General features: G+C 35.1%; 1 protein-coding gene across 3 annotated transcripts; it reads right to left on the bottom strand.

Annotated features, from left to right (window-relative positions):
* Positions 1 to 36: 36 nt before the first annotated feature.
* LOC111367347 (histone-lysine N-methyltransferase ASHH1) lies at positions 37 to 11,728 on the bottom strand. Of its 3 annotated transcripts, XM_022988164.1 has the most exons (12): positions 11,460 to 11,722; positions 11,046 to 11,125; positions 9,329 to 9,377; positions 8,142 to 8,206; positions 6,782 to 6,938; positions 5,983 to 6,069; positions 5,617 to 5,701; positions 5,443 to 5,536; positions 5,131 to 5,329; positions 4,298 to 4,332; positions 1,111 to 1,570; positions 37 to 553 (listed from the first exon to the last, which is right to left on the bottom strand). In XM_022988164.1, exons 3-12 carry the CDS (start codon positions 9,329 to 9,331, stop codon positions 296 to 298), a joined length of 1,443 nt encoding a protein of 480 aa, XP_022843932.1. In that variant the 5' UTR covers positions 9,332 to 9,377; positions 11,046 to 11,125; positions 11,460 to 11,722; the 3' UTR covers positions 37 to 295. The 3 variants fall into 3 exon arrangements, with proteins under 3 accessions (XP_022843932.1, XP_022843930.1, XP_022843931.1); XM_022988162.1 differs by lacking the exon at positions 11,046 to 11,125 and having other exon boundaries at positions 11,460 to 11,728; XM_022988163.1 differs by lacking the exon at positions 11,046 to 11,125 and having other exon boundaries at positions 9,329 to 9,395.
* Between the last annotated feature and the right edge of the window lie 636 nt (positions 11,729 to 12,364).

Genomic DNA, 12,364 nt, shown 5'->3' with positions numbered 1-12,364 from the left:
AACTTTTCCTTCTTTTTCAACCACTCATTTTTAAAAAAAAAAAATGTTATTCCACCCATTGATTTTCCCACAAAATGGGAGCCAAACATGGCTAAATTTACACCAAAATAATTGTACCACTCATCATGTACCTAAAACTCCATTTTCTTTTATTAAGCCCGTCTGTCTTGAAAGTTGATGTTTAATTTCACTACACCTAAAACTTCATATGGGGAAATTTTCTGTGAAACCTAATGTATAAGTCACTAAAACTGTTGGATAAAATATCTCGCAAATGAGAATTGTAGCTCGTCAATTACTTTGTTTCATTCTGGCCATCTCCTGGAGAAAGTTTTGCTTCATTTTCGGCAAGTATTGAAGGGCACATGACGTTCTTTATGATGGAGAAGTGAAAGTTGAAGTCCGCTTTATACTTGGCGCAGGTTGCGTCTATCCACTTCATTGCAACACTTGTAGGTACGCTATCTTGACTGTCGCCCTCGTGTTTTTCAATAATGGGACGTATTTCATCGTACACAGAATTGAGATCGGCATTGGCTTTATTTTTCCTTTCCTGCATAATTATACAAGCAATGGCCAATAACTGTTAAAGAACAGGGCATGTTCCTAAATTCCAACAGAAAAAAATATATGAGTCGAAAATAGAAACAGTGCAAGTAAGAGGACATAGTTCAGTTGGATTTATATGTTACTCAAGATAATCTACTCGAAACATTTCAGTCAGAGAGAAGACCCTCATGCCATATTTGAATTAGAAATACCACCGCTGAAGTGACAAAAAGACTTCATCAGCAAGAAGAATTGCAAATCAATCTTTCAGATTAAATCGACGTGAAAAACAACTCAAATATCATTAGGAAGAACAGCCAAAACCTCAAAATGCTACTATGCTCCCTGCACAAACCGTCACTTACTTTATGTTAAAATATACCAGAGCAATGCAGCATTCGTAATTTCAATCAGAAACGCATATAATCAGTTCCGAAGGACAGATCATTCCTCTAACTGAATTCCCAAATCTAAAGTAAAGAGAAGTAAACAAATAAACCAAGCCAGTGTATTTCACCAGAGAGAGAGAGAAAGAGAGAGAGAGAGAGAGAATGCTTGTACCTCATATTTGGTTATTTCAGCCTGTACTTCCTTTGATGCAAATAGTTCAGCAACAGGTTTGGAGCTGACTTGTTTTCTACCAGAAAATTTTGCTCTTCCCCTGGGAGTATGCTGTGATTTTTTATTTGAAATAGAACTTGGTCCAGTTTTAAACTTCAGACCTGCACTATTACTCGGGATGCGAGATATAATTGCAGTAGTTTCTGTAAAGGCTTTTGCTTCCTTGCTACTTCCTCTCTCCACAGATTTTGCCACCACACCTTCCATGGGAACTATATAACTTGATCCCATAGTACTATCAGCCTCTGATTTAATTTCAGACCCCTTGATACCACCCATGACCTCAGAGTACTCATCTTCTTCACCAGCTGCCAATTCACGTTCAGATGGGCTAGTACCATAAGAGGAAAATTGCTCATCCTCAGCTGAGTCATAGAGCGGAATTTTTTCAACTGTATATCTGCAATCCAAAAGCCAGTTTAGGCTAAGGATCCTAACAACAAATGATGAAAATGGCAAGATTCATATTTCCAAACAAAAACTTGTAATAAAGAGAATGTATCACTAGACAAGGGAAATAAGTTCCATGTCAAAACCCATAGCTAGGAGTAAGAAGAAAATATTAAAATTTCAAAATCTGCAGGGAACAAAAAAACAGCTCTCCACCAAGACCATGATACCATCCCAATTAACAAAGCTGTCTTCACAAGTTCTTCTTTCTTGACCCATTCTCTTGACCACCTTTCCCCACCTAATGCCATTACACAATCCCAACAATTTTAGCTATTAACTTTTACCCATCCATTAGGGTTACATCTCATTATGAGAGTGTTCAAAGGGTACCACACAAGAACCACTTCTCTTCCCAACATACCAAGTAATACGGTCACTAAAATCACCTGTGTCTGCAGCCAGCTTTCCAGCAATTTATCTCCTACATATTTTGATGCTCTAAAACTCCGCCTATGTTTCCCTCATAGCCAGTCCGAACCAATGGTAGAGGACGGTCATAGCATGTTGATAGCCAAGTGAAAACTTTGTTATGTCTATACCATGAATCCTTCATTAAATTTCTACGGAACATCCTCTACTAGTGATGCACAGCACTGGAGAGTTGAGTGAAAAGTACAAAAATGTTATCTAAGAGCACGTCCTCTAAGAGACATGGCACATTGGTGCCTTGAGAAGCCTAAAATTAGCAAAGTTTCCCTTACACTAATGATGTTGGCAAGTGAAAAGTTAGACTGAAATAATAGAATTAGGCACAAACATGGAATACAAGAACTTGTACAGGAAGTATTAGAAACAAGTAAATGTAATGGGTAGACAAGTCAATGTTACATTTTTATTTTTTTTTTATACAAGCATGGATAAGGGTTGATCAGTGTTATTAGTACACATGCTTTGCAAATCTGATTACGCAAGGTAATAAACTAAGGAGCAAACCCTAATCAAGGAATGATCATTGTTGAAGGGATTCCTTTGTTCATATGAAAGGTGACTTGAGATAAGAAATAGTGAACCAAAATTTCAGCATTAGGGGTCAGAATGAAGAAAGTAATATTTTTTTGGGGCTTTGGCATGACCTATACCGGGTATTAATGGAAATGAACTTGACAACAGACCCACTCGTCTAACAAGTTCAAGAATTTGAGCAAAAGCTTACACAACTAGATTTCATTCTTACTCAGAAGGTTGAAAAGCAACGTTATTCCTGATGAAAAAAGCTACATAACATGTCAGTAATAAATGTTAATTAAGAAATGGAAAAGAAATTCAAGTCCGTAAAAATACATAGTAAAATCCACCTGGTGACATAAGTAACTTTCAAGCATAGGATTCTGAAGAAATAGTAAAAGGTATATATACAGAACTAATGCAGGATCTAAAAAAGGAGGTATTTATAGACTCCAAGGGCTTGTTCCGTAGGCAGCACTTGTCCAAGCTGTAAAATACAATGAACAAGATTTTAACTCCACTTCTTATACTATCTCATGCTCCAAAATGGCACTACTACTTTCCCAAACAAGTCATACGAGTAAAACTCCGCATAATAAGTGAATATAGTGATGTAATGAGAAGGTTTAAACGGCATTTAAGACTAAAACCTTCAAAAGACTTGCCAAGATATAAAAATGTAGAAGCTTTTAAGAAGTATAGGTTAGAACCCAACAAAAATTGTATGGATATCATGGACCGAGAAAAGGGAATAAATTGCTTATAAGATCTCAACATAAGGAAAAGAGAAGCAAAGATCTAAATAAAAGTATGTGTTTTCAAAGATCGATGCATGAACATATCATAATAAATAAATAAATAAATAAATAAATAAGAAACACAGATATACATCAATCAATAAAGGTGGAACTAATTGAAAGAAAATAAAGGGAAATAACGACTTAGATGGTTGGGGCATACAAGACCTAAAGAACTTGTCATTCACAAGATAGATACAGTTGCAGTGTCATCAATTAGATGAGAGACCAGTATGTCAAAATCGGTGCGTCAAGAATATGATCAGATCTAATTGTAAACTATCTAATTTAATTAGGCCTTTTAGCTGACAGAAATTTGATTGAACTATATGGCAATAAAGGATTGAAATGGCCAACTCAAGTTTATTAGAGAGAAGGCTTAGCATTTTATGTACTTTTTTAACTCCCATGTCATTCACAGCAATTTCAACTATCGAATTGCAAGTTAAAATTAGTCTCAGCCTATATTCCTGTCTCAAATTCGACAAGCCTCTTCCCAACGACTCTCCAACATATCTTCTTCCAGCCAATGCCTTTTTTATATAGTAATTCTGCAGATGTACATCAGCCCTCTCCAGATCTTGCAGCATCAATACTTGATGAATTCACGAACCCCTCTCATTCTGGTTCACACGAGACTGTCACAACACACGAACTTTAAAATAATATCAACTTCCGTGTGATATTCCTTTCTAAGCCTATATGTACAAAATTCAAGACTATTATTCTATTGGAACCTTAATTGATGCCTCATTACAGTTTGATATGCAAATTTTTCACAAGATTCAACTCTGTAGGAATTTCAAATATACAAAAATGAATCAACATCAATTGAAACTCTCATAATAACATATTTGCTATAGCTATAGCTAAAGCTAAAACATCCAGAAAAACTTCATTCCTTCTTATAATAATATTGACGTGAAATTTACCTGTCATCACCATCTTCCCATACATGGTTATACTCCTGTGGCAAAAAATACGACAATGAAAAGTTGTCAAGGGACTCTAACAACCTGTATAGGCCACAATTTGACCATACCAGAAAAAGAAAGAGATGAATTGAAAGGAAAGAAAAAGAAATAAATAGATGCCAGTTTTTAGATAATTATGTCAAAGTAGGGAGTGAAAATAATAAAAAAGTTACCTCTTTAAAAAAAATAAAAAATAAAAAATTGTGATCAAATCTGTTAAATCCATTACACGAGCTTCAATTCAAGAAACATTAAAAATGACAATAGAGATTCATTTTGATAGAAGCATGGTTTATGCCTTTTGACACAATTATTACTATCAGACCCTTCTGTGGAGCCACTTAAGGTTCCTAGTTAGGCACAAGAGATCTTACTATCTCATGCACCCTTTTTGCATGTATTTATCGGCTTCATGCTCCTACTTGGACAAGAAAAATCATAAGATGTGGAGCTTGTCTCCAAATAAAAAATTAACAAAGAAACTTGAGGTTAAGGTGAATACCAAAAATTGTCTAAAAGAGAATCAAGGAACATCCTTTATATGAAGGCATGGTAGTAAGATCTTCAAGGTGGAACGAGGGTTTGGAGAAGATGTGCACATATACAAGCAATAAGGGTATATAACAAAAACTAAAGCAAAGGTTTGGAGTACAGCTGCAAAACTGCACCTGGCAATTAGCATAAAAATGATTCTGTAGGTTCTACCATGGTTTTAGTTTCATTATAATAAGGCAGATCGTATGCAATCATATGCAAGACTGATTATGCTACTTCAAAAACTAGACAATCACCTGGAAACCATGGGACTTTGCACCGAGAAATAAAGAACAGTTAGCAGCCCCACATAAACAGCGAACAGTGGCACCACCATACCATTCAAAATTGTAGTCATAGGCCAGTTCATTTCCAACAGAAATATCTTTCTTTGCAAATATCCCAACCCTTGTTTCCCCCAGCACAGTCCACTTTCTGGTCTCGCAATTTGGTTGACTGCATATTCCGGAAAAATCATGAGCACCGTATGTTTGCCTCAAATACTTCATATCTATGTGATTAACAGCTTTAGCACATGTAGGTTGTATTCATTTTTACATTCTGCTTACCATGAATGATTTATAAATCTTGCAAGGCTTCCTTTCCTTGTAGCATCAATAAAACAATTGGCATTTAGAGAAATTATGTACGCATCTTTAAGACCTGCATAACGTAACCAATTGATGTATAAGCAATTCTCAGTAACCAATATTTGGCATAAATATAGAAAATCGATACTCAACCTAGAGTTTCATAAGCTTGGGACCGTTTCTCTGCTTCTGCTGATGAGATTATTTCTCCACAATACTCAATGACAAACTGTCCAGCCTGTAAAGGCGAAAAAAGAATGCTTAGTGAACATAAAGTCAATTTGTCTAAGACACTTTATAAGATGTCTAACCAAATTGAGAGTTTTAAAGGTTATATAATCTAAGAGATTTTAGCAAAACTATAGTACACTAGCCATATTGTATGATCGTGCTATTACAACATGGAAAAAGTTGAATAAAAGTATAAAACAACAGTTGATGTTTATTCCATCCTCGAACCAGATAAATCTCACATGTATCGAGTATACATAATAAGATAAGAAGGCTTCAAAAAACTACCTTTATATTCTCGTCAGCTAGAAGCCCCCAACCACGCCCTTCGGTTTTAAACAACTTTGTTCTAGCATATTCACATTTCTGAAATTTCTGTAAATGTACACAATGACAAATCAAAATTAAATATTTTAAATCATTGCATACAGATTAACAAAATAATTTAAGATAGCCTTGGGTAATATTCTATACCTTGTGAGTTGTGACCTCAATATGATATACTTATTTCCCCAAATCAGGAAAAGCCGTATCATGTGGTTAAAAGGTTAACTAAATGATTTATCAGATTTTATACAACATTAAAAATAATATTTAAATAAATGATTCTACAGACATGTATCCCGATAGAAGGAACATGTCCAACTATACAAAATCAAAAAATAATTTAGATATGCCACATAGCATTTCTGACAATTGTCGGTGACATGTCGGACACCGACTCGCCAGCGCTGGAAGGGTGTCGGTGCATACTAGATCATTGGCATGTTAGTAGAAAGTAGCTGATCTAGAGCACAATATTAATGAACAAAACAAATAAAACCACATCTTTTCGAAATGGATCGGACCAGTGAAATAAATTAGGAGTAAATTACTTCAGCCGAAAATATTCACGTGATCGGAGATATGAGATGATAGAAATGTATCCTTGTCAATGAGATACATTGTTACAAGATCTGGAGTCTGTAATTAAGAACATTTGCAGCACAGATGGTGTTCATTTTAGCTTTCAACATATGCCAAACCAATTGATGTGCATGCCATAAGATCCAAACAAACAGAAAATTTGAACGGTTTACATGTTAACCTGATTCCTGCAGTGTTGCCTGCAAGGGCAGTACCCATCCGTGCACTCTGTGCTGGTTAATACATTCAAACACCTTTCTCCACATGCACTTTCAGGATTCGTTTCATCATAGACACACTCACAAATGGCAATATCCTCTTCTTTCAGTTTTTTGCGTCTAAAAATACAATGAAAAGACCATCCATCCATCAGAGTTCAAAAAAGCTAGTCCCAAAATAATAATTACAGTTACAGTAATCTCTTCAGCAAAACAACTTTCAAATCAGAGCTTTAACGAATGGAAGCAGACATCTCAGAGGTGATGATTTAAAAAATCAATTAGATACACAAAATCAGATCATATATATCGTCGATTGAGAATTTGTTCAATTTCCATGCACATGTACAACAAAATACTGGCAGGGAAATGACTAAAACAATGATCTGTTCTTTCCATGTCTTTTACAAATATATCACATATTTATCCAGAATGATGCTTATAATAATGGATCTTAAGAGTAGTTCCTAGCTATGAAGTTGATATAGCACTGTTTTCTCACAACGATTACACTAATATGCTAACCTGCACACATGCTTAAAATGAAGCAAATGAACAATGGTCCCATTCTTTTATTGAGAAATATATTTCTTGTATCCACTCAAGCCAAATTAACACAGAAAAAACCTAATGTTTGCTTCATGTCAGGAAAACATGAACATTACACCAAAAGGAGAGACAGCGGTGATAAATCCCTTTGTGATAACAAAGAATCAAAACTAGAGAAGAAACAAGGGGAAAAAGAAAGTGAATGAAAGATTCCTTTACAAATTCAAGATATCATTATGAACAAACTAAAATCAATTGTACAGGAGGAAACAAATGAGTATTGAATAAAAGGCGAATGAGTGGTTTTCAGTAGCTACAATCTGAAACGTGAAATATTGAAATCAATAGGACAAACGAAAATATTGGCTGGTTAATTCACGTAATATACGAATGCAGATGAGGATAACTATCTGACTTTTCTACAATTGAGACACGGAAGTTGCAATAGGGCGGAAATCATAAATAGACATGTCAAGCATGTGTGCATTACATTACAATATGTGCTTAATAATAAATCATATTACCTACAAAATAAAATATCATATCGAAAATGTTCTTCATAATTCTCTTTTACCTCCAAGTGTTTTCCGTATTTCCCTCAACTTTTGAAAAAAATCAAATGTATAGAACATAGGGGCAAAAAGCTAATTCTAAGCACAAATGAAGGAGGATGACATGGAGATTATAGCATCACACAAAATTCCAAACAGGTTAATCATGAAAACATTGCCAACAAGATATCTACAACGAGGAAAATAAAGGATGATTGCTTACTTTAGGCCGAAAAGTTCATTTTGAGAAATATGTATAAATGGTGGTACTCCTTCCGGTAGTTGATCCTTCAAAACAAGAAAATCATGTCACTTGAGAATATAAAGACGTGTGGCATGATATATATGTGTATATATATAAAAGAACAAATAAAACCTACTCTTCACAAAGCCATCTACTGTATATAGCCAAAATCAGACCCAGAAAGGAAACAAGGAAAGGGGATAAGAAACCTCTCTTCAAAGTGAAGCAAGTTAAGGAAACAGGAAGGAAAAATAAAAAAGGCAAAAGGAAAGGGAGCACAATCGACACTATTGAACATTATGTCAAAAGTTTCAGGTTGAAATAGGTTCTTTTATCTTAACTTTGCTAGTACGGCACATTGTCAGGTTTTTTAATTTTTGAAGATCGTGTAGATACAATTTCATATTAAATTAGGTTGCAAGCCCATTTGGCACATGAGAAACAACATTTATTAATCAAAAAGAACATTTATGTATGTAAAACAACCAATCTAAAACGTCAAAGATGGTAAAGCCATTCCTTACAGAGATTTACTTAAATGAAATAATATTTCTAACAATTTGATTCAACTCGTGGAGTCCTTGTAAAGTTAGAAAAATGGGCAATCTACACCCCCGTGCTAATTTGCAAATTTATGATAACAGTGAAGGTGGTAGAGTAGGCCACGAACAGTATTTTCACATTGGTTTGTAAGGGGCGTTGTAACTTTCTTGTGCTTCAACACCCAATAAGCAACCATAAAATATGGAGGAAAATAGAACTAGGATCTTTAACGGGGGGATGGAGAGAGGGTGTTATAAAAAAAATAATAATAATAAATTGGTTATTTTGCAACGTAAATGCTTAACAAATAAGTAGTGCTAACATTGAAAGAGGGAGGGAGGCAAGGGGAGGGGGAGAGAGAGAGAGATTAGGTATGTATGTGCTGAAGTCAGGTAAAAAATCCCAATTCTTCATTGGTTATTATCCCTTTTCACGGGAGGGTTTGCTTGCAAGGGAGGCCCATGAAGTTGAATCCATCATCTACCACAAAAAGTCCATATGTACTTGCCAAAGTATGAAAAAAAACAGTTATTCCAACAAGACTTCATTTTTAATGGACAAAGGAAATCACTGAATATCTCATTGAGAAGAAAAGTGAAGATTATAGAAAACATAATGCATACCATACTCTAATTTGCTTTCCCAGAATGTCTTATTCCACCTTGTCAAAATCTGTCAATTTGAACATAACTATAAAAACAATTAAGCAACTTCTAATTAAATCAAAACTTAATTATCGTGCTAATATAATCACACAAATAATTCTTACATGATAAGCAAGCTACTCGCAAAACACAGATATACAAAGTATTCAAGCAAATCCAAGCTAATAAAACATACATGCCTATTTTAGAAAATTTGTAGAATCATAATTTTATCAAATCATATCAAGGACAATATAATCATAGACAATGATACTTTACTGGAGAATGGAGTTTATGTCTAGAGTGTACTCTCTAAAGGCTATCATATAAGATATTAAGCAGGTTGCACAAGGCCTGAACAGAAGAAGATGAAATTCGACTTGTTAACTTTCAAATTCCTAGCAATATATAAGTGATTAGCCCAAAAATGTTAAGAAGTAGTGAAACTGATTCCGCGGTTTAAAGTATCGAATTTCATAAAATTCACACCATCGATAAATGGTGCATGCAAATTGTTGGATTTTATGCGCAATATTAAAGAGATGAAAAAGATAATCAACACAAGAATTTTCGTAGTTCGGCAGTGTGCCTTCGTCCACGAGAGCGAAGCGGGGATTTCTTTATTTAATAGTGAAAAATAGGATGACAACATATTATTTATACTAACCCTAACCTGAGTCCATATAAGATTTTAAGGCCCGTACAGAAAATACTCCTGTACCGTACCGCGGGGGCATTCAACCTCCCTAACAACCAGACAATGAATTAAACCCGTGCAAGGCCAATGCCGTCACTCCATTTCGTTAGATGCGCTCCGCGCCAGTATCGATCCATTTGATCCAGAACCTATGTTCCACTCTATATGAACCATAAGTATACTAATATTTCTATAATCTGCATTTATAATGGTACCCCATGTCCCCATACCCCTTCACCCCACTTCTTCAACTCAATACAGCATTAAGCCGTTAAACACATTAATTTGTTCTGCCACGTGGATCCTCTTGTTCCACTCTGCACCATTATAGGCTTTTTTTATGGTTACACAGGAAAGAAACAAATCAGTTGTTCTTGTCATTAACACGATGGAATGCCATAAATAGCTTCTGTCCAACACTTAAATCCCCAGTCAACCAAACACACCCTCGTTTTTCATCAAAACACAGTAACATTATAAATCTCATGTTCAAACTCTCCATCGGAGCAAAATAACACTTCATCAGCACTATCAAGACTCCACATGGAAGAATAATATGAATATAATGTTTTCACAAATAAGTCAATTATTTTCTTACGACAAATCCTTCAATTTCTTTTGGATATCACTATTGTGCTCCAAGAAACGTAACCAGTCTACAATGCATGAAAAATTCAAGATACTTCTGTCACTTCATACCAACAAGGACATCCGCCTCTCATATATACAGGTAGCATTGGTGCAAATGGAGTTCTTGGGGATTATGCCTCCGGAATTTCAGTTATTATTACCATTCTTAAGAGTCGTAAATTTCAATTTAAAGTAACTCTTTTTTGAGGCAGTCTTCCTTCTGAAGTAACAATTTTCTTGAATTCTCCATTTCTCAACGACCCTAACCAAGGGTTACCACTTAGACAACAATGGAGCTGGCACACGATATGAATGTTTCAGATGATCAAACAGTCAGAGTGAGATGTTTCAATTGGGCGACTCTCGCACCTTCTCAAGATCTTCCTCTTTTCCCCCTTTTTATGATAAAGTCGTGATCCAAGTGATCCAAATGAAAACGTCAAATGGTTCTGCCATATGTACAAATGTATATTCATTCAAAAAGTTTCTTCTCACACGGTAATTCTGAGTAACAATTTTTTAAAATAACAAAATTTGGAATGATTTTGGGAGTCATTGGTTCCGTGCTTCCAAAATAAAAAATAGAAAGCAATCGGAATGCATGCAAAGTGGAAATTGAAATTGAAATTGAAATTTAAAATCAATTTCCGAAGAAATAAAACTAAAACTACATACATTTGAATTCTAAAAACAGAGAGAGAGGAAAAAACTCAGAATGTAACTATCTGCTTTGTAATTCAAGAGAGAAAATGTGTGTGTGAAGTTGCCAGTACAAAACTTTACCTTAAAGACTGAACTTAGTTCGGCAACACCACCTAGCACCTGTTCGAACGTGAAGATTATTCTTGTAGCGCCGCTAGGGTTTCAGAGACGGTGGTGCCCTGTGCCCAGGTGGCACGACCGAGTGAGACGGTGGTGATGCGAGCGTTTTTTCTCTAGTATTGATTCCCTATTTATGCATTGTAACCGCTGAAAAAGAAAAAAGTTCGCAGTTTTTTTTATTACCTAATAATTATTAATGCCCGTTTTCTTTGTTCCTTGTGCTTTTCTTTTTTCCCCCGCTGGAAAGTCCGAAGTTTTTCATGGGTTGAGTATATCCTTATTTTATTTATATCACTACTTCACTATCACTACTTATAAAAGAAAGGATGCAAATTTCACTGTTCATTTTGAAAACCTCATCTTCAGCAATAGCATCGTCCGGAGTATTTACATCTTTATTACACCTAATAATTATTAATGCCCGTTTTCTTTGTTCCTTGTGCTTTTCTTTTTTCCCCCGCTGGAAAGTCCGAAGTTTTTCATGGGTTGAGTATATCCTTATTTTATTTATATCACTACTTCACTATCACTACTTATAAAAGAAAGGATGCAAATTTCACTGTTCATTTTGAAAACCTCATCTTCAGCAATAGCATCGTCCGGAGTATTTACATCTTTATTAGCTGGAGGTCGAACCGCTTATTCAAGATTTAAAATTCCTTTAGAAATAGTTGGTGAAATCAGTTGTTCTATTAGCAAGCAATCAGTTTTAGGAAATTTGTTGAAAATGTCTAGGTAATCATTTGGGATGAAGCATCTATGGTACATCCTTGTGCTGTCGAAGCTGTAGACAGAATGCTTAGAGATATTACTGATTGTAATTTACTCTTTGATGGAAAAGTGATAGTGCTCGGAGGAGATTTTCG

Source organism: Olea europaea, chromosome 18 (genome assembly GCF_002742605.1).
Source record: "Olea europaea var. sylvestris chromosome 18, O_europaea_v1, whole genome shotgun sequence".
NCBI classification, from domain to species: Eukaryota; Viridiplantae; Streptophyta; class Magnoliopsida; order Lamiales; family Oleaceae; genus Olea; species Olea europaea.
This window is presented reverse-complemented; position numbering and strand designations above follow the sequence as displayed.